Raw genomic sequence first — 20,315 nt, forward strand, 5'->3', positions numbered from 1 at the left:
TTTTCTTTCAGATGGCGGTCGACAAGTATTTTTCATGTTGAAGAGGAGTTTGGCATCGGATTTGTTATCACATCTATTTGTTCTTTCTGCTTGCAACTTTCTGAACCTTTTTGTCTGACATTTTTTCTCTTTTTCAGTATGATATGTATGCATATATAAACAATCTTTTTTTACAGGTCACTTTGTGTGCATTTCATGGGTAGTATTTTATATCTGTTATGGTATGTGGTAATGCATGTAAATTGGTACCTCTTTTTTTGTGTTGTCACTCTTCTGTTTTCTTACAGATGGCGGTCAACTAGTGTTTTTCATGGTGAAGAAGAGTTGTGCATGTGAATTTTTATGACGGTGGCAGTTGGGCGTATTTGTGTCTTCACATTCACTGTGCAGATTTTGCACACTAACTGTTAAAGAAAATAAATCTGGAGAGGAATAGGGTGGCTATTGGGGAGGAGGAGGCCACAGTACAGGGCGGGCCATTTATATGGATACACCTTAATTTGGCTATTTATATGGGTACATAATTGTATGTGAATGGTGAAATTAACAAACAAAACCACCACTGTTGGTCTGACACTAACCCACATTGGAAAGATCCCTCCAAGACTGTTGGAACAAAAAAAAATTGGTGGTATGATGTTGTATATGGGGTGTATACATAGATCAGGTGTATCCATATAAATGGCCCACCCTGTAGTATCCTTTAGTTTTGCAATGTGTAATATTTTATATCTTCCATTGTATGTGTAAATGCATGTATGTTGTTTTCTCTTTTTCTGTGTTGTCTCTATTTTGTCTTCCAGATGGAGCTCGAGAAATATTTTTTATGTTGATGAAGAGTTGGGCATGGGATTTGTTATCACATACCATGTGTTTGCTCTGTCTCCTTGCAACTTTCTTGCACTTTGTTTGTTTTTTATTCTCCTTTCCAGTATAATAAGTATGCATATATGATCTTTTTTTATTTTTACAGGTCACTGTGTGCATTTCATGGGTAGTATTTTATATCTGTTATTGTATGTGTTAATGCATGTAAGTTGGTATCTTTTTTTCTGTGTTGTCTGTCCTCTTTTTTTTTTACAGATGGGGTTCAACGAGTATTTTTCATGGTGAAGAAGAGTTTGGCATGGGATTTGTTATCACATGTTGCTTTGTCTTTCTTGCATTTTTTTGTCTATTTTTTTATTCTGTTTTCCAGTATAATAAGTATGCATATATGTACATTTTTTTTTTTACATTTCATGCGTAGTATTTTATATCTGTTATTGTATGTGTTAATGCATGTAAGTTGGTATCTTTTTTTGTGTTGTCTCACTTCTGTTTTCTAACAGATGGCGGTGGAGAAGTATTTTTCATGTTGCACAAGAGTTTTGCATGGGATTTGTTATAACATATATCTGTTCTTTCTCCTTGCAACTTTCTTACTCTTTTTGTCTTACTTTTTTTCTCTTTTCCAGTATAATATGTATGCATGTAAAAGCAATCTTTTTTTACAGGTCACTTTGTGTGCATTTCATGTGTAGTATTTTATATCTGCTAATCTATGTGTTATGCATGTAAGTTAGTATGTCTTTTTGTGTTGTCTCTCTTCTGTTTTCTTACAGATGGCGGTCAACAAGTGTTTTTCATGATGAAGAAGAGTTGTGCATGTGAATTGTTATGGCGGTGGCATTTGGGCGTATTTGTTTTTCACATTCACATTCATCGACAAGTATTTTTCATGTTGAAGAGGAGTTTGGCATCGGATTTGTTATAACATCTATTTGTTCTTTCTCCTTGCAACTTTCTTACTCTTTTTGTCTGACATTTTTTCTCTTTTTCAGTATGATATGTATGCATATATAAACAATCTTTTTTCACAGGTCACTTTGTGTGCATTTCATGGGTAGTATTTTATAACTGTTATGGTATGTGGTAATGCATGTAAATTGGTACCTCTTTTTTGTATTGTCTCTCTTCTGTTTTCTTTCAGATGGCGGTCGACAAGTGTTTTTCATGGTGAAGAAGAGTTGTGCATGTGAATTGTTATGGTGGTGGCAGTTGGGTGTATTTGTGTCTTCACATTCACTGTGCAGATTTTGCACAGTAACTGTAAAAGAAAAGAAATCTGGAGAGGTACAGGGTGGCTATTGGGGAGGAGGAGGCCACACTACAGGGTGGGCCATTTATGTGGATACACCTTAATATGGCCATTTATATGGATACACAAATTTATGTGAATGGTGAAGTTAACAAACAAAACCTTCGCTATTGGTCTGACAGTAACCCACATTGGATAGATCCCTCCAAGACTGTTAGAACAAAACAATTGATGGTATGGTGTGGTATATGGGGTGTATCCATATATAAGGTGTATCCATATTATTGGCCCACCCTGTAGTATCCTTTAGTTTTGCAATGTGTAATATTTAATATCTTCCATTTTTTGTGTAAATGGATGTACGTTGTTTTCTCTTTTTTTGTGTTCTCTCTCTTTTTTTCTCTTTCAGATGGAGCTCGAGAAGTATTTTTATGTTGATGAAGAGTTGGGCGTTGGATTTGTTATAACATGTATTTGTTCTGCCTCCTTGCAACTTTCTTGCACTTTTTGTCTGTTTTTTATTCTCTTTTCAAGTATAGTAAGTATGCATATATATGAACCTTTTTTTTTTTTTTTTTGTTTACCCGTCACTGTGCGCATTTCATGTGTAGTATTTTATACCTGTTATTGTATGTGTTAATGCATGTACGTTGGTATCTCTTTTTTTGTGTTGTCTCTCTTCTGTTTTCTTAGATGGCGGTCGACAAGTATTTTTCAAGTTGAAGAAAAGTTTTGCATGGGATTTCTTACAACATGTACCGTATATACTCGCAAGCAAGCTGAAATTTTGACCCCCCAAAAGTGGGCCAAAAGTTGGGGGGTTGGCTTGCTTGCGAGTCATGGTCCGTTGGCTCCCTCCTCCCCCCTCGTCCGCCGCTGCTATTAGCTTACCCGGCGGCTTCCAATATTTCTCCCTCCGTCTCCTGCACGGGGCATGTAAATAGTTCACAGCAGCTCGTCCGACGGCGGCTGCTGCATGATGACGGAGGAAGCTGTAGGCAGAGCGGTTCCCATAGCAACGGCGATACACATCGCCCGTACAGGAAGCCGCTCTGCCTACAGCTTCCTGTCATCACGCAGCAGCCGCCGTGGGGCGAGCTGCTGTGAATTATTTACATGCCCCATGCAGGAGACGGAGGGAGGATTATTGGAAGCCGCCGGGTAAGCTAGTAGCAGCGGCGGCCACGAGGGGGGGGGAAACACTATCTCCCTATACTGAGCACTATACTAGCTATACTGGGCACTATCTACTTATACTGAGCACTATACTAGCTATACTGGGGCACTATACTAGCTATAATGGGCACTATACTAGCTATACTGGGCACTATCTACTTATACTGAGCACTATACTAGCTATACTGGGGCACTATACTAGCTATACTGGGACACTATACTAGCTATACTGGCGCACTATTCTAGCTATACTGAGCACTTTATTAGCTATACTGGGCACTATACTAGCTATACTGAGGCACTACCTACCCATACTGGGCACTATACTAGCTATACTGGGACACACTGGGGGGGATCACACGGCCAGCATTTCCTACCCCCGGCTTACATGAGGGTCAATCATTTTTTTCCTGTTTTTTCAGTTAAAAGTTGGGGGGTCGGCTTATATGCGGGTCGGCTTGCTTGCGAGTATATACGGTATTTGATCTTTCTCCTTGCAACTTTCTCTTTTTGTTTGTTTATATATGCATTCATATTATACTGGAAAAGAAAAAAAATTCAATCTTTTTTTACAGGTCACTTTGTGTGCATTTCATGAGTAGTATTTTATATCTGTCATTGTATGTGTTAATGCATGTAAGTTGGTATCTCTTTTTTGTGTTGTCTCTCTTCTGTTTTCTTACTGATGGCGGTTGAAAAATATTTTTCATGTTGAAGTCGAGTTTGGCATCGGATTTGTTTTTTCTCTTTGCAACTTTCTTACTCTATTTGTCTGACTTTTTTTTCTCTTTTCCAGTATAATATGTATGTATATAAAAGCAATCTTTTTTTTCAGGTCACTTTGTGTGCATTTCAAGTGTAGTATTTTTTATTTGGCATTGTATGTGGTAATGCATGTAAATTGGTATCTCTTTTTTGTGTTGTCTCTCTTCTGTTTTCTTACAGGCGGGGTTCGACAATATTTCATGTTGAAGAAGAGTTGGGCATGTGAACTGTTATAACATGTATTTGTTTCTTCTCCTTTCAACTTTCTTCCACCCTTTGTCTCCCCTTTATTTTATTTTCCAGTATGATATACCGTATATGCTATATGAGCCATCTTTATTCACAGATAACATTGTATGCACAGTATATGTAACATTTTATATGTGTCATGATATGACACGTGTTGGCTCTCTTCTGTTATGACAACATATGTTGTCTCTCTTCTGTTTTCTTACAGAATGGGTTCGACAAGTATTTTTCATGTTGAAGAAGAGTTGGGCATGTGAACAGTTAAAACATGTATTTGTTCCTTCTCCATTCAACTAGCTTGCACATTTTGTCCCTCTTTTACTCTCTTTTCCTGTGTAATATATATATGCAAATATGAACCATCATTTTTTTTACAGATAACATTGTACGCACGCAATGTGTAATATTTTATAGGTGTCATTGTATGTGAGGAGAACGCCAGCACATGCCGCTAAGGCTGCATCTGAAATGACCACCAGCTCAGTGTGCAGCACCTAAATAGATTTTCTGCACACTTCACATTCAATTCAGATGCAAATCATATCCAAATCTGCTACTACTTATTATGCAAACAGGAAACTCAGGAGGAGGGGCTGGGAGCAACTAACCTGATAGTTACATAGTTAAGAAAAAGTAGGGGGAAAGGCTGCGCCTCCCTAAACATGTGTTTAGGGATGCGTAGCCTTTCCCCCCCCCACCTTTTCTTAACTGTGTCATTATATGTGTTTATACATTATATGTGTTTATAATGACATTTAAAACACTTTCACCAATATTCCCTTCATCTGACCTGAGCTCGGAACAGGGAGAAGCAGCAGGTGGAAGATGATGACCTGATCAAATATTCACATAAGTTAGGCACTCATCTTAACCACTTGAGGACCACAGTCTTTTTCGCCCCTTAAGGACCAGAGCCTTTTTCTCCATTCAGACCACTGCAGCTTTCACGGTGTATTGCTTGGTCATACAACCTACTATCTAAATGAATTCTACCTCCTTTTCTTGTCACTAATACAGCTTTCTTTTGGTGCTATTTGATTGCTGCTGCGAGTTTTAGTTTTTATTATATTCATCAAAAAAGACATGAATTTTGTCAAAAAAATGATTTTTTTTTACTTTCTGTGCTGACATTTTTCAAATAAAGTAATATTTCTGTATACATTTTTGTCCAAATTTATTGTGCTACATGTCTTTGATTAAAAAAAAAACATTCAGTGTATATTTATTGGTTTGGGTACAAGTTATAGCGTTTACAAAAGTGAATTTTCCCATTTTGAAGCATCTCTGACTTTTCTGAGCACCTGTCAGGTTTCATGAGGTGCTAAAATTCCAGAATAGTATAAACACCCCCCCCCCCCCCAATGACCCCATTTTGGAAAGAAGACATCCCAAAGTATTCACTGAGAGGGATGGTGAGTTCATAGAAGATTTTATTTTTTGTCACAAGGTAGCGGAAAATGACACTTTGAGACAAAACAAAAATAGTTTCCATTTCTACTAACTTGTGACAAAAAAAATGAAATCCGCCACGGACTCACCATGCTCCTCTCTGAATACCTTGAAGTGTCTACTTTCCAAAATAGGGTCATTTGTGGGGTTTGTTTACTGTCCTGGCATTTTGGGGGGTGCTAAATTGTAAGCACCCCTTTAAAGCCTAAAGAGGCTCATTGGACTTTGGGCCCCTTAGCGCAGTTAAGCTGCAAAAAGTGCCACACATGTGGTATTGACGTACTCAGGAGAAGTAGTATAATGTGTTTTGGGGTGTATTTTTACACATACCCATGCTGGGTGGGAGAAATATCTCTGTAAATGACAATGTTTTGATTTTTTTTTTTACACACAAGTGTCCATTTACAGAGAGATTTCTCCCACCCAGCATGGGTATGTGTAAAAATACACCCCAAAACACATTATACTACTTCTCCTGAGTACAGCAATACCACATGTATGGCACTTTTTTGCACCCTAACTGCGCTAAGGGGCCCAAAGTCCAATGAGTACCTTTAGGATTTCACAGGTCATTTTGAGACATTTGGGTTCAAGACTACTCCTCACGGTTTAGGGCCCCTAAAATGCCAGGACAGTATAGGAACCCCACAAATGACCCTATTTTAGAAAGAAGACACCCCAAGGTATTCCGTTAGGAGTATGGTGAGTTTATAGAAGATTTTATTTTTTGTCACTAGTTAGCGGAAAATGACACTTGACGTGAAAAAAAAACAATAAAAATCAATTTCTGCTAACTTGTGACAATAAATAAAATCTTCTATGAACTCACCATACTCCTAACGGAATACCTTGGGGTGTCTTCTTTCTAAAATGGGGTCACTTGTGGGGTTCCTATACTGCCCTGGCATTTTAGGGGCCCAAAACCGTGAGGAGTAGTCTTGAACCCAAATGTCTCAAAATGACCTGTGAAATCCTAAAGGTACTCATTGGACTTTGGGCCCCTTAGTGCAGTTAGGCTGCAAAAAAAGTGCCACACATGTGGTACTGCCGAAGAAGTAGTATAATGTGTTTTGTGGTGTATTTTTACATATACCCATGCTGGGTGGGAGAAATCTCTGTAAATGACAATTTTTTGATTTTTTTTTACACACAATTGTCCATTTACAGAGAGATTTCTCCCACCCAGCATGGGTATGTGTAAAAATACACCCCAAAACACATTATACTACTTCTCCTGAGTACAGCAATACCACATGTGTAACACTTTTTTTGCAGCCTAATTGCGCTAAGGGGCCCAGCGTTCTACTCACAGGTCATTTTGAGGCATTTGGTTTCTAGACTATTACGGTTTAGGGCCCCTAAAATGTCAGGGCAGTATAGGAACCCCACAAGTGACCCCATTTTAGAAGGAAGACACCCCAAGGTATACCGTTAGGTGTATGGTGAGTTCATAGAAAATTTTATTTTTTGTCACAAGTTAGTGGAAAATTACGCGTTGTGAAAAAAACAATAAAAATCCATTTCTGCTAACTTTTGACAAAAAATAAAATCTATGAACTCATCATACACCTAATGCAATACCTTGGGGTGTCTTTTTTCTAAAATGGGGTCACTTGTGGGGTTCCTATACCGCCCTGGCATTTTACGGGCCCAAAACCGTGAGTAGTCTGGAAACCAAATGTCTCAAAATGACTGTTCAGGGTTATAAGCATCTGCAAATTTTGATGACAGGTGGTCTATGAGGGGGCAAATTTTGTGGAACCGGTCATAAGCAGGGTGGCTTCTTAGATGACAGGTTGTATTGGGCCTGATCTGATGGATAGGAGTGCTAGGGGGGTGACAGGAGGTGATTGATGGGTGTCTCAGGGGGTGGTTAGAGGGGAAAATAGATGCAATCAATGCACTGGGGAGGTGATCGGAAGGGGGTCTGAGGGGGATCTGAGGGTTTAGCCGAGTGATAGGTGTGCTAGGGGGTGACAGGAGGTGATTAATGGGTGTCTCAAGGTGTGATTAGAGGGGGAAATAGATGCAAGCAATGCACTGGCAAGGTGCGGGCAGGTGATTGGGTGCCCAAGGGGCAGATTAGGGTCTGATCTGATGGGTAGCAGTGACAGGGGGTGATTGATGGGTGATCAGTGGGCGATTAGATGGCAGAACAGATGTAAACAATGCACTTTGGAGGTGATCTGAGGGTAGGCCTGTGGGTGATCTGATGGTGTGGGAGGGTGATCAGATGCCCGTAAGAGGCAGGTTAGGTTCTGAATTGATGGGAGGCAGTGACAGGTGGTGACGGGGTGATTGACAGGTGATTACAGGGGAGAATAGATGTATACAGTACACGGGGGGGGGGGTGTCTGAGGTCGTTCTGAGCGTGTGGGCGGGTGATTGGGTGCCCTAGGGGCAGATAGGGGTCTGATCTGATGGGTAGCAGTGACAGGTGGTGACAGGGGGTGATTGATGGGTGATCAGTGGGTGATTAGATGGCAGAACAGATGTAAACAATGCACTTTGGAGGTGATCTGAGGGTAGGTCTGCGGGCGTTCTGATGGTGTGGGAGGGTGAGCAGATGCCCGTAAGAGGCAGGTTAGGGTCTGATCTGATAAGTGGCAGTGACAGGTGGTGATTGGCGGGTGAATGACAGGTGATTGACAGCTGATTACAGGGGAGGATAGATGTATACACTACACAGGGGGGGGGGCGGGCTGGGGGGGTCTGGGGAGGATCTAAGAGTGTGGGGGGTGATCAGGAGCCCCCAGGGGGCAGTTTAGGGACTAGTTAAAAAAATAGCGCTGACAGATAGTGACAGGGAGTGATTGATGGGTGATTAGGGGGGTGATTGGGTGCAAACGGGTCTGAGGGGTGCTGTGGGCGATTAGAGGGAAGGGGGGGAGATCAGTGTGCTTGGGTGCTCACCTGCGTAGCTGCAGCCTGCCCTGGTGGTCCCTCGATCACTGGGACCACCAGGGCAGGAGGCAGCCTGTATAATACACTTTGTATACATTACAAAGCGTATTATACGGTTTAGATGCGGCGATCCGGTAGCAAGTAACCCGCCGGCGCTTCCGAACGGCCGGCGGGTTACAGCACGAGGGGGGCGGAGCCTGTCGCCGGCGACTGATCGTGTCACGAATGACGTGATCGCCGCATAACCACGCCCACCGCCGATGGGCGTATTGCGGTCGTTTGGGCCCAGCCCTTGCCTCCGCCCATCGGCTTAAGGCGGTCGGCAAGTGGTTAATCCAAATAGTATTGATCTACAATTTGCTCAATAAGTAAAAGCAGTGTAAGTGAACAAGCAGCTGAATCTCTTAAGACCCCTGATCCCCCCCCCCCCCACACACACACACAGACTCCCCTAAAGACAACATCGTTCCCATATTCTCTAATCAGAGTTCAAAGCAGGTCAGTTTTAAACAACAGGATTTATAATTTGTTTATAGTCATCAGAATCTTGGAACTCACACCAAGCGGCCCAAATGAGTGTGAGTGTCATGTCCACTTTATCATGTGCGATTAATATTGCCTTCTCAACAATTTCCTTCATCTTTTGAATTCCATGGAACCACTGGTGTAAGGTAGGGACAGACGCAGACTTCCAAAGAGCTGGGATCAGTGCACAAGCAGTGTTAATCAGATGTGTAAGTGGGGACTTTTTATGGCTTTTAAAAGACTTTGATGCCCCATGTAGCAAGAAAGTTTCAGGTGTAAACTAGAGGGATCAGCTAGTTATCTTAAAGATTAAATCATGCACTTGCAATCCGAAGGGTTGTATGTTAGGGCAATCCCATGCTTTATGCTTTAAGTCTCCACTCGCAAGTTGACATCTCCAGCACAAGTTTGAAGTTGAAGAGAAGATTTAATGTAAGTTAGCCTGAATACAGTACCAGGAAGTAAGAAATGTGTAATTCTGTTCCTGTGCATAAACATTGAGGCATGTCTTATGTGCCCTAAGAAACATTTGGTCCCACTGCGCATTGGAGCTGCCTCCCCAGGGCCCCATGCCACTCAGCTTGAAAGGGTAGAAGCATCTGGCTATCAATTGGATTGAGCAGATTATAAAGCCATGAGGTTGTGTGCTTATCATGGTTTTGGGATCTACATTTCTGATCAAATGGCGTGTATGTGCACCTAAGGTACTGGTCCATCTTTCCAGAAGAGGCACAATTGGCCATTTGACAGTATTTCCAAAGAGAGATTGGATTAGGAGAAGTCAGTGATTTGCAAGTTTCCTATGGGGCCACCCGACCATTTACAACAAAGTCAACCAATCTAGGGGTATGCTAGGGAACGGATTCTTCCAAGAACTTTTTTTCCAATCCTGGAGCAAAGTGAGGATTTCTCACATCTAGGGTCATGAGCCCCATAGGTGAGAAGAGGGATAAGGCTTTAGTAGATCTATTAAAGGCCCCAAGGGAAGCAGCTATCAGGGGGTGAGACCATCTAATAGTGGGGGGGAAGTGGTTTAACCTAGCCATGGTAAATCATCCAAATCACATTCCACAAATGATTTCACCAGTATATCCCAGTCCTTTGTGTCCACGTGGGCCGGCCAATCAATGATTCTAGTCAGTTGAGCAGCTAAATGAGCAGCTAAATGTTTTGAAATTGGGTAGACCCAGTCCACCATCTATTTTCATACGCCTTAGCATCTTGATAATGATAAGTGGTGTCTTTTTTCCCCAAATGAACACGTGAACCTGCTTGTGGAGGTCCTTAAAATAGGAGAATGGGAGTTAAATTTGGATAGCCTGACTGATATACAGAAATTTTGGTAAGATGTACATTTTGGAGGCTGCAACCCTCCCAAAACAAGAAAGTGACTTCAATCATCCACAGTCTTCCAACAATTTTCCCACATTCTTAGCCAGAGGTGCAAAATTGAGTTTGAATTCATTATCTAGATTGGCAGAGAGGTTAATTCTCAGATATACAATTGACTCGAGACCCCATTGGAACGAAAAAGCTTTCTTGCAGAGATCCAATGTATGTTGACTCAGGGTAATATTCAAAGCAAATGATTTTAAATAATTAATCTTTAAGTTGGAGATACAACCAAAGAAAGTAAAGGCTGAGATTAAATTAGGTGTAAGGGTTGCACAGGAATCGTGCATTGCACTTCACGAGCACTTCATGAGCAAAGCACAAGACCTGCAACCAAATGGAAATGTCACTGTTCAGGAAATAACTGAAATACCAAGGCCAGGAATAGATGAATAATGGGAGTTTATTTACAAAGGCAAGGAATATAAATAAAGAAATGAAACCAGCAATGTACATTAACCTCTTGCACAGCAATATAAATAAATGCAACAATATCCAGGAATGAATACAAAATAATAATCCTACACTTGCATCCGAACTATATAAAATTAGATCTCCCTGCATAAGGCGTAATGCAGAGAAACCCAGTGTATATGTTATGGACAGAAGTTTAATCATACACTTAAAAAATTGCCAAGCAATGAACGATAGCTAACATATGGAGAGGGTACAGCATGCAGTAGGTCAGCAGCTGTTTCGCACTCACTCAGTGGAGTGCTTCATCAGGACACTGAGCCCCCCAATAGCAATCCCTTAAATAGTGTACTCACTGATAATGGATGTAAATACTTGGGCAGACGGGACGCCTGAAGCACACCGCCATCCCCTCCATTCTCACACTTCCTGGATCTGCGTTCCACCAGCAGGAAACAGGAAATAGTTGCTAATCACGGTGACCAACCAGGTTGCCAGCAGCGTCATCCGAATAGGATGACGTGAAGCACATTGCGCAGCAGGTTTTAGGGCTTCCCCGCCCACAGTTTTAGACCATTCCACTGCACTCAGTCTATCATAGCCTGAGAGGACCAAAAATAGTCAGTCCAATCAGGGCTGAGATGGCCGTTGCTGCGGCAACGGGACGCCAGCCACAAATCATTAAAGCACTGTTCAAAAACCCAAGAAAACAAAGGGGCTTAACAAATAAAATTATAGAAAATATCCCTACCATGAAACCAACTCACCCGCCGATACAACTGACATCAGGGAGTGAGTGCACTCTGGAGTCTGCCCGCCTCTGAATGAACCAAGTGAATATCAACTACAGGAGATAGCAAGAGAGAATACAATTAGAAAAAACTATATATAAAGACACATACAGAATAGCAATAAACAACATCATGCACTAAAAAAATACAGATAGATAATTTATTTCATTTAGGCCCAAAGGGCCCACTGCATCGAAAAAAGAGATCCAGAAGCTTTCTCTGCACTGTAATTTTCTAAACCAATCACCACTCCTCCTGTCCCTAGTCACCTGTTCCAGGCCAAAAAATCTAAGTTTAGTGGAGTCACCCATATGGACCCGATTCATAGGTTCCATCACCTGGGGACACACCTTAGCTTGAGGATTGCCCAAGGATCTACAATGGTCCTGATAACATTCCTGCATCATTCTAGTAGTAATCCCAATATATATCATCTGGCAGGGACACACAATGGCATGGAAAGAAAGCAGGGATTTGTGCCATTTATTCCTGCAGAGCGGGTGCTGGCAGAAGCAATGTCTGCAGCGTTCCCGCTCTGCTTCCCTACCACAACGAACGACTCTGGGTGCATCACATGTGTTCCAGGCTGCCAGAACCCAATAGGAGAGGGAGGAGCCAGAGCCAGGGAGAGGAACGGAGCCACCAGGAATCCATTCATTTTGGACATTGGGCGCAGTGAGACAGCCACTTCTAGTTTTGACCAGCCATAACCCGAAGTGACCAGATTTCGGGTTCTGGCCGTAACACACAAACACACACACACACACACACACACACACACACACACACACACACACACACACACACACACACACACACACACACACACACACACACATATATACACACACACACACACACAATTCTGTGCACACAGACCACTGAACCTGCTTATTATATACAAGAGATATTTACAAATATATACACAAGGTAATTTGCAGGATACAAGATACGGCAAACGGTTAGTTATAAACTAGGGCATAAACCATACAATGTAGTCACCTTGGCAAAGACTCGTCTAGGAGAAAGCAGTAGATCATACACAGGAAGGCAACAAAATACAAGGCAGAAAGGAACAGAGTACAAGGGCCGATAACCCAGATTAGGAAGGCCAGAACACTGGTATGATGAACTAGCACTGGATTAGTGCTCAGGCTTGGTTTATATCCTTGTTGTCCTTGCTGAGAGATCAGGTGACCTTTCAGATCTCCTCCCAACAGTCTGTAGCATAATACAAGTTCTGAAGGAGTGAGCCCTCTGCTGGCAGGCAGAGAAAAAAACAAGATTCAAAGCAAAGTTCATTAGGATATCTGTTAATGAAGAGTAGCTGGCGAACATCTCTGAATCCCTGGGGGGTTTACTACTTCCGAGTCGCTCTGACCCGGAGTAGTACGCTTGCACTGCCCGGCGGAGCGCGTCCTAGTTCGCGCTCCTGTTGCCGGGCACTTTGTCATGAACGATGTCACGCTCATGCGCAGAGAGTGCCCGGCAACAGGACGCGCTCCGCCGGGCATCGCAGGCGTACTACTCCGGGTCAGAGCGACCCGGAAGTAGTAAACCCCTAAGAGATGTTCGCCCGGCGAACCATTCGCCACATCTCTAATGAAGAGAGGAAGTCCAAGCACTACATTCACAGGGATGTCACCAACAGAAGCAGAGCATGATATTAGGTAAAGATAGGAGGGACTGAATGATAAAAAAAACAGGAGATTGTTGCCAAATTATTTCCCCCCTGTACATTCACATCTGACCTTACAAAATTAAGGAAGGGCTCCAGCATCAGGATGTAGACGAGTAGAGACGTGGGCAAGATGTGTACCATTTTTCAGTAAGATGGGCTCTGACAAGGTGTTGTTGACTTGTGTTCTCCCAGATGGATTTGACTATATCAGCCCTATTCAAGACCTCATTGTCATGCCCAGTCCCAGATTGGATAAAAAACAGCAGACATGTAATCCCAGGTGACCCTGTCAAGGGCCTTCTCGGCATCTGAGTGCACACCAATTACCTTGGTGGTGTTATCCCGTGCCTCCCGCCCCATCACAAATCCCACTTGATCTTTATTCGCTTTGTCAGCAACCATCCCCTGCAGGTGCGTGACCAATATTCTTTCTAATATTTTCACATCTAGGTTCAGCAAGGGTATTGGCCAGTAGCTCTGACCAAGACCTGGGTCCTTGCCACTTTTAGATAGCACTGTGATGTGAGCCTCAAGCAACTGTTGAGAGGGAGTGATGCCAGAAGGGATCCCATTAAATAACTCAAGGAAGGCTGGAGCCAGAGCAGAAGCATAGAGCCTATAGTACTGCGAGGTTTGGTCATCTGGGCCTCGACATTTATCAGTATTTTTGGCCTTTAACTGCAGCGAGGAACTCTGGAATAGAAATGTCTTCATCCAATTCCTCAGCAAGGTCTGGGGTGATCGGAGAGAAGCCAAGAACTTGGATATGTCAGCATTCCTAGCAATTATTCAGAAGAGGCACCCCAAATGGTAGCCTTTGGTTTCTTCCTTCAGTCACCACACTGCAGCTGTTCCACAGGTATATCCTTCTTTACCAGATGCAATATGCTACGAAAAAGCAACAGTGCTATGTAGGCCACACCAAGATACTTCCATGAATTTATTCCACCTCCAGAGATGCCACATATTGCACTATTATCCATTTTCCTTCGGACATTTTTGGCATGTTAGCAGTCTAGGTTTATCAGTTTATAATTCAGTTTCATGTCCGCCATCTAGTGGCCTTAAATTATATTGCACTGCATTGCACTATTATCCATTCTTATTGTATTGCACTATTGTCCCTTTTCATTCAAATATCACCTATATCTTGTATAATCTTAACCCCACATGTTGTAGTCCACACGGGCACTCAGGGAGATATACCACCATCTTAGATTCACAGTTAAGAAAACGTTTGTGCTTGTGGGCTTCCCACACCGTTAGAACATTGCAGAAGAACGTAGAAACTCCAGGAGCACACGTCAATAAAACTCCATCTCTTTAATTAATTTAAAAAAAAATAGATGCACAGTTAGACCAGAAACCTCATCAGTAGTGTTTTCTCTAAAATAATTGTGCAAAGCCTCAGAGATCTCCCTCCAATCTGAGTCATCTGTGAGCAACTGAGGGTTCAATCTCCATGGTACTGTTTGCTCTAAGTAGCCGGGAAGGCCAATTGGGGAAAAACAGGAGCATGATCTGAGATATCTCACATTCTGAACATGACAGAGGCCTCTTACATTTGTGTCCTATCATGTGCGTTACAAAAAGGTCTGAACATGAATACGGTCTGTCACCTGTGTGAGCTTTTTAGTGTCTATGAAACGTTCCTATAGAAATCTTTCCCGCACTCTGAACTTGAAAAAGGACACTCCCCAGTGTGTATTTACATGTGTCTATGAAGGTAGGTTTCCAGTCTAAGTAAAACATTTCCCACACTCTGAACATGAACACAGTGTGTCACCTGTGTGAGTCTTTTGGTGTCTATGAAAGTTTCCTCTGTCATAGAAATCCCTCCCGCACTCTGAATATGAAAAAAGCCGATCCCTTCACGTGTCTATAAGGGTTTCCATTCTGGTTAAAAACATTTCCCACACTCTGAACATGAACAAGGCTTCTCATCTGTAAGTTTTAGATGTGTTCTGAAGGCTCTATCTACCGTGAAAAGTTTTCCCACATTCTGAACATGACAGAGGCATCTTATCTGTGTATCTTATCATGTGCTTTACAAAAGTTTGAACATGAGTACGGTCTGTCACCTGTGTAAGCTTTTTGGTGTCTATGAAACTTTCCTCTATCATATAAATCTTTCCCGCACTCTGAACTTGAAAAATGACACTCCCCAGTGTGTATTCTCAAGGGTCCATGAACGTTTCCATTCTGAGTAAAACATTTCCCACACTCTGAACATTTCCCACACTCTGAACACCTGTGTGAGTTTTTAGGTTTCTCTGAAGACTGTTTCTATCATGAAAAGTTTTCCCACATTCTGAACATGACAGAGGCCTCTTACCCATGTGTCTTGTCATGTGCTGTACAAAAGTCGGAACATGAATACGGTTTGTCACCTGTGTGAGTTTTTTGGTGTCTATGAAATCTCCCTCTATCATAGAAATCGTTCCCGCACTCTGAACTTTAAAAAGGCCGCTCCCTAGTGTGTATTCTCATATGTCCATGAAGGTTTCCATTCTGAGTAAATCATTTCCCACACTCTGAACATGAATAAGGCTTCTCACCTGTGTGAGTTTTTAGGTATCTCTGAAGGCTCTTTCTATCATGTAAAGTTTTCCCACATTCTGAACATGACAGAGGCCTCTTACCTGTGTGACTTATCATGTGGATGCGTATGAGCTTTTTGGCCCTAGGCCTTTACAAATCTGCACATGGAGGCAAAACGTTTTAGCTATTTACTTAGGAAAGGGTTCTTTACAGTAAGAGTGATTAAGATGTGGAACGCATTGCCACAGGAAGTAGTTATGGCAAATTCTAAATCTGCATTTAAAGGGGTCTTAGATGCTTTTCTTGCACTGAAAAACATCCATGGCTATAATTACTAGGTAATGCCCAGTGGTGTTGATCCAGGGATTTTATCTGATTGCCATCTGGAGTCGGGAAGGAATTTTTTCCATGTTAGGGCTAATTGGACCATGCCTTGTAAGGGTTTTTCACCTACCTCTGGATCAACAGGGATATGTAAGGGAGCAGGCTGGTGTTGTACTTTGTTTTCTGGTTGAACTTGATAGACGTATGTTTTTTTTTCAACCCAAATAACTATGTAATTAGGTGCTTTACAAAAGTTTGAACATGAATTACAATCTGTCACCTGTTTGAGTCATTTGGTGTCTATGAAAGCTGAATTTGTCATAGAATAATTTTCCACACTCTGTGTCTATGAAAGTTTCATCCATTGTAGAAATCTTTCCCACATTCAGAACCTGAAAAATGCCGCTCCCCAGTGTGTATTCTCACGTGTCTATTAAGGTTTCCTTTCTCAGTAAAACATTTCCCATCCTCTAAACATGAATAGGGCTTCTTACCTATGTGAGTTTTTAGGTGTCTCTGAATGCTCTTTCTATCATGTAAAGTTTTCCCGCATTCCAAATATGACAGAGGCCTCTTACCTGTTTCTCTTATCATGTACATTACAAAAGTTTGAACATACATATAGGGCCTGATTCACAAAGCGGTGCAAAGTGTTTGCACGCCTGTGAAAAGCCCTTGATCACGCCTAAACTCAGTTTAGGCGTGATAAAATGAAACTAGCGCGAAATTCCCGCTCGCAAAGTTTTGCAGTGCGCGCGATGCGCCCATTAAACCCTATGGGCGCTGCGCACGGAATTGCGCGATTGCGCGCGCAAAACTTTGCGTGCAGGACTTTGCGTGCAATAAAGAGCACAAAGCGGTGCAAACTCAGCGGTGCAAAAGTTATCACGCCTGAAGTCTTTTAGGCGTGATAACTGAGTTATCACCGCTTTGTGAATCAGGCCCATAGTCTGTCACCTGTGTGAGTCTTTTGGTGTCTATGAAAGTTTCCTCTGTTATAGAAAACTTTCCAGCACACTGAACATGAAAAAGGCTGCACCCCAGTGTGTATTCTCATGTGTCTATTAAGGTTTCCATTCTGAGTTAAACATTTCCCACCCTCTGAACATGAATAAGGTTTCTCACCTCTGTGAGGTTTTTTTTAGGTGTCTCTGAAGGCTCTTTCTATCATGAAAAGTTTTCCCACATTCTGAACGACAGAGGCCTTTTACCCATGTGTCTTATCATGTGCCTTACAAAAGTTTGAACATGAATACGGTCTGTCACCTGTGTGAGTCTCTTGGTGTTTAAGAATGATTTCTCTGTCATAACAATCTTTCCCATACTCTGAACAGGAAAAATGCCGTTCTCCAGTGTGTATTCTCAGGCGTCTATTAAGGTTTCCATTCTAAGTAAAACATTTCCCACACTCTGAACATGAATATGGTTTCTCACCTGTGTGAGTTTTTTTCTGTGTCTCTGAAGGCTCTTTCTATCATGAAAAGTTTTCCCACATTCTGAACATGACAGAGCCCTCTTACCTGTTTGTCTTATCATGTGTGAGTTTTCCTAGGTGTCTCTAAAGGCTCTTTCCATTATGAAAAGTTTTCCCACATTCTGAACGACAGAGGCCTCTTACCTCTGTGTCTTATCGTGTGCTTTACAAAAGTTTGTACAATCTCAACTGTTTAGTGCACCGATGGTATGTACTGATGTGCTGAGATCCACTCTGGAGCAATGAGCGTCTGTAGTCAGATATCTCAAGATCCGCACCATCAAAATTTCTTTATTTATAGCTCAATCCATAAAAACACACTTAAAAGGTATGGGTACACATACAGATGATGCACAGGCGTTTCGGACCACAATAGTCCTTTCTCAAATCATAATGGACCCACACTAACTAACACCAGTTAAAACTTATGTTCTTATAGTCTAGAAGAGGACCACATAGAGAACTATCTCATTATCTAACCTGCATATGTATGAAAGTGTTTCCACGAATCAGGTGTGCCTCCACATTCCAATTGTCCAATCATCAAGCGCCCAATATGGACCTCAACCACAGTGTACAAGTAAACAGTACTTAATGCCCACAGATCTAAACACATATAAATATGGCATTAAATGAATACCTACAGTGCGTACCTGTGTTATATAAGTCCAAAGCTCGTGGTGCTAAAGGCCCCACAGGCATCCAATCAAAAGTCCGCCGACAACGTCCACAAAGAGGTATGCTGTAGTGCCACATGGTCTGAACAGGCCAATAGGAAAAGTGCCGACAACGTCCGCTCACCGCAACCAAGGCAGTAGGCGGAAAACCCCCATGCGCGATCATCGCGCTACCATGGGGGGCGTGATGTCACCGATCACATTCTCCAATTACAAGGAGGCCGACAACGTCCGCTCCCGGACTGTGCGCTGTCATAGGGGCATGACCGCTCACTTACCTCCAATTGCAAGGAGGCCGACAGCGTCCGCTCCCAGAAGCCGCAAAAAACACCGCCGCTTAGTCATACAAAGCCGGTGGCGGGGACAGCCAATCAGTATGCGGCCTACAGCGTCCGCACAGAGTCCCAAAGCAGGAGGCGTGGTTTAAAGCGACCACGTACTCCTACTAGGAAAACAAAAAGACATCAATGGATGCACGCGACGCCCATCACACCCTAAGCCTAGAGCGCATGATAAGGACAATGTTTAGTATAATAATATACAACTACACACTATGTATATAATAATAATAATAATAATAATCGGGACAACAGAAGATATATTACCTCACTGCGTCCCTCAATTTCAATAAGTATATAGAAGGCTCCCCCTGGTGGTATCATAAAATATTGCAGGTTACAACACATAAATCACAATAGCATAGATAAATCATAGTCTCTATTCAGACCTTTTGGTTCTAAAGTGTCCAATTTCTTTATCCAATAGTTTTCCCTAAGTGCCAATAATTTCTGCCGGTCACCTCCTCTACGTAGTAGTGGTATACCCTCTATAACCTGCACCCTAAGCTGGCAGAGACGGTGCCCTTTTACACAAAAATGGTCCAGACTGATAGTTCCCGATTCTGATTTCTGATATTAGACTTCTGTGAGGAAATTATATCCCTAAGAGGTTGGGTAGTTTTCTCCACATACCCCAGCCCGCAGGGACATTTTACACAAAAGAAACAGCACTGTTGCAAACTACAGAGGCAGAAGAGTCTCAATCTTCTAACTGTAATATTAAATACTTAACGCAGGAAGAAGTGAAGGCAAGACTAAATAAATTAAAAATAGACAAGGCACCTGGCCCGGATGGCATGCATCCTCGGGTCCTAAGGGAATTAAGTTCAGTTATAGCTAAACCCCTTTATCTTATCTTTTGTGACTCTCTTGCAACTGGCAGAGTCCCAGTGGATTGGCGTACAGCCCACGTTTTCCCATTATTTAAGAAGGGCAAAAAATCAGATCCAGGAAATTATAGACCTGTAAGCTTAACATCAGTTGTATGCAAACTATTTGAGGGGTTACTAAGAGATACTATACATGGCATCATAGTAGAAAATAATCTTATTCCTCAGCATCAACATGGGTTTACTAAAGACAGGTCCTGTTTGACTAACATGCTCAGCTTTTATGAGGTAGTGAATGCTAATATGGATATTGGGAATGCTGTAGATGTGATATACTTGGACTTTGCAAAGGCCTTCAACACTGTTCCCCACAAAAGTCTGGTGCAAAAGTTGAGGATGCAAGGACTGGGGAAGAGTCTGTGTTCATGGATAGGGAACTGGCTAATGGACAGAAAACAAAGAGTTGTGGTCAATGGATCGTACTCAAAATGGGAGACTGTTGGCAGTGGGGTCCCACAGGGGTCTGTTCTGGGTCCAGTGCTCTTCAATTTATTTATTAATGACCTAGTAGATGCAGTAGTGAGTAATGTTGCTATTTTTGCAGATGATACAAAATTGTGCAGAATCATCAACTCTCAGGAAGATAGTGTCATATTGCAACAGGATCTGGATAGGATGGCTATATGGGCACATACATGGCAGATG

General features: G+C 42.3%; 1 protein-coding gene across 6 annotated transcripts in view; it reads right to left on the reverse strand.

Moving 5' to 3' along the window:
- Positions 1-20,315, reverse strand: part of LOC137529006 (tetratricopeptide repeat protein 16-like) — a 417,560-nt gene that overhangs the window by 308,486 nt on the left and 88,759 nt on the right. Inside the window, exons 7-8 of one of the 6 annotated variants that reach the window (XR_011023545.1) lie at positions 11,722-11,798; positions 9,243-9,322 (exon numbers count right to left, since the gene is read on the reverse strand). The exons of 4 other annotated variants lie outside the window; for them this stretch is intronic. Coding sequence is in view for 1 of the 2 variants with exons in the window: in XM_068250869.1 (XP_068106970.1) it covers positions 11,795-11,798 (4 nt within the window). In the remaining variant the exon portion in view is untranslated. Of the gene's footprint in view, positions 1-9,242; positions 9,323-10,988; positions 11,799-20,315 lie in introns of those variants that run through there. One more of the 6 variants, XM_068250869.1, reaches the window with a different exon arrangement.

This window comes from Hyperolius riggenbachi, chromosome 8 (assembly GCF_040937935.1).
Source record: "Hyperolius riggenbachi isolate aHypRig1 chromosome 8, aHypRig1.pri, whole genome shotgun sequence".
Lineage (NCBI taxonomy): Eukaryota > Metazoa > Chordata > Amphibia > Anura > Hyperoliidae > Hyperolius > Hyperolius riggenbachi.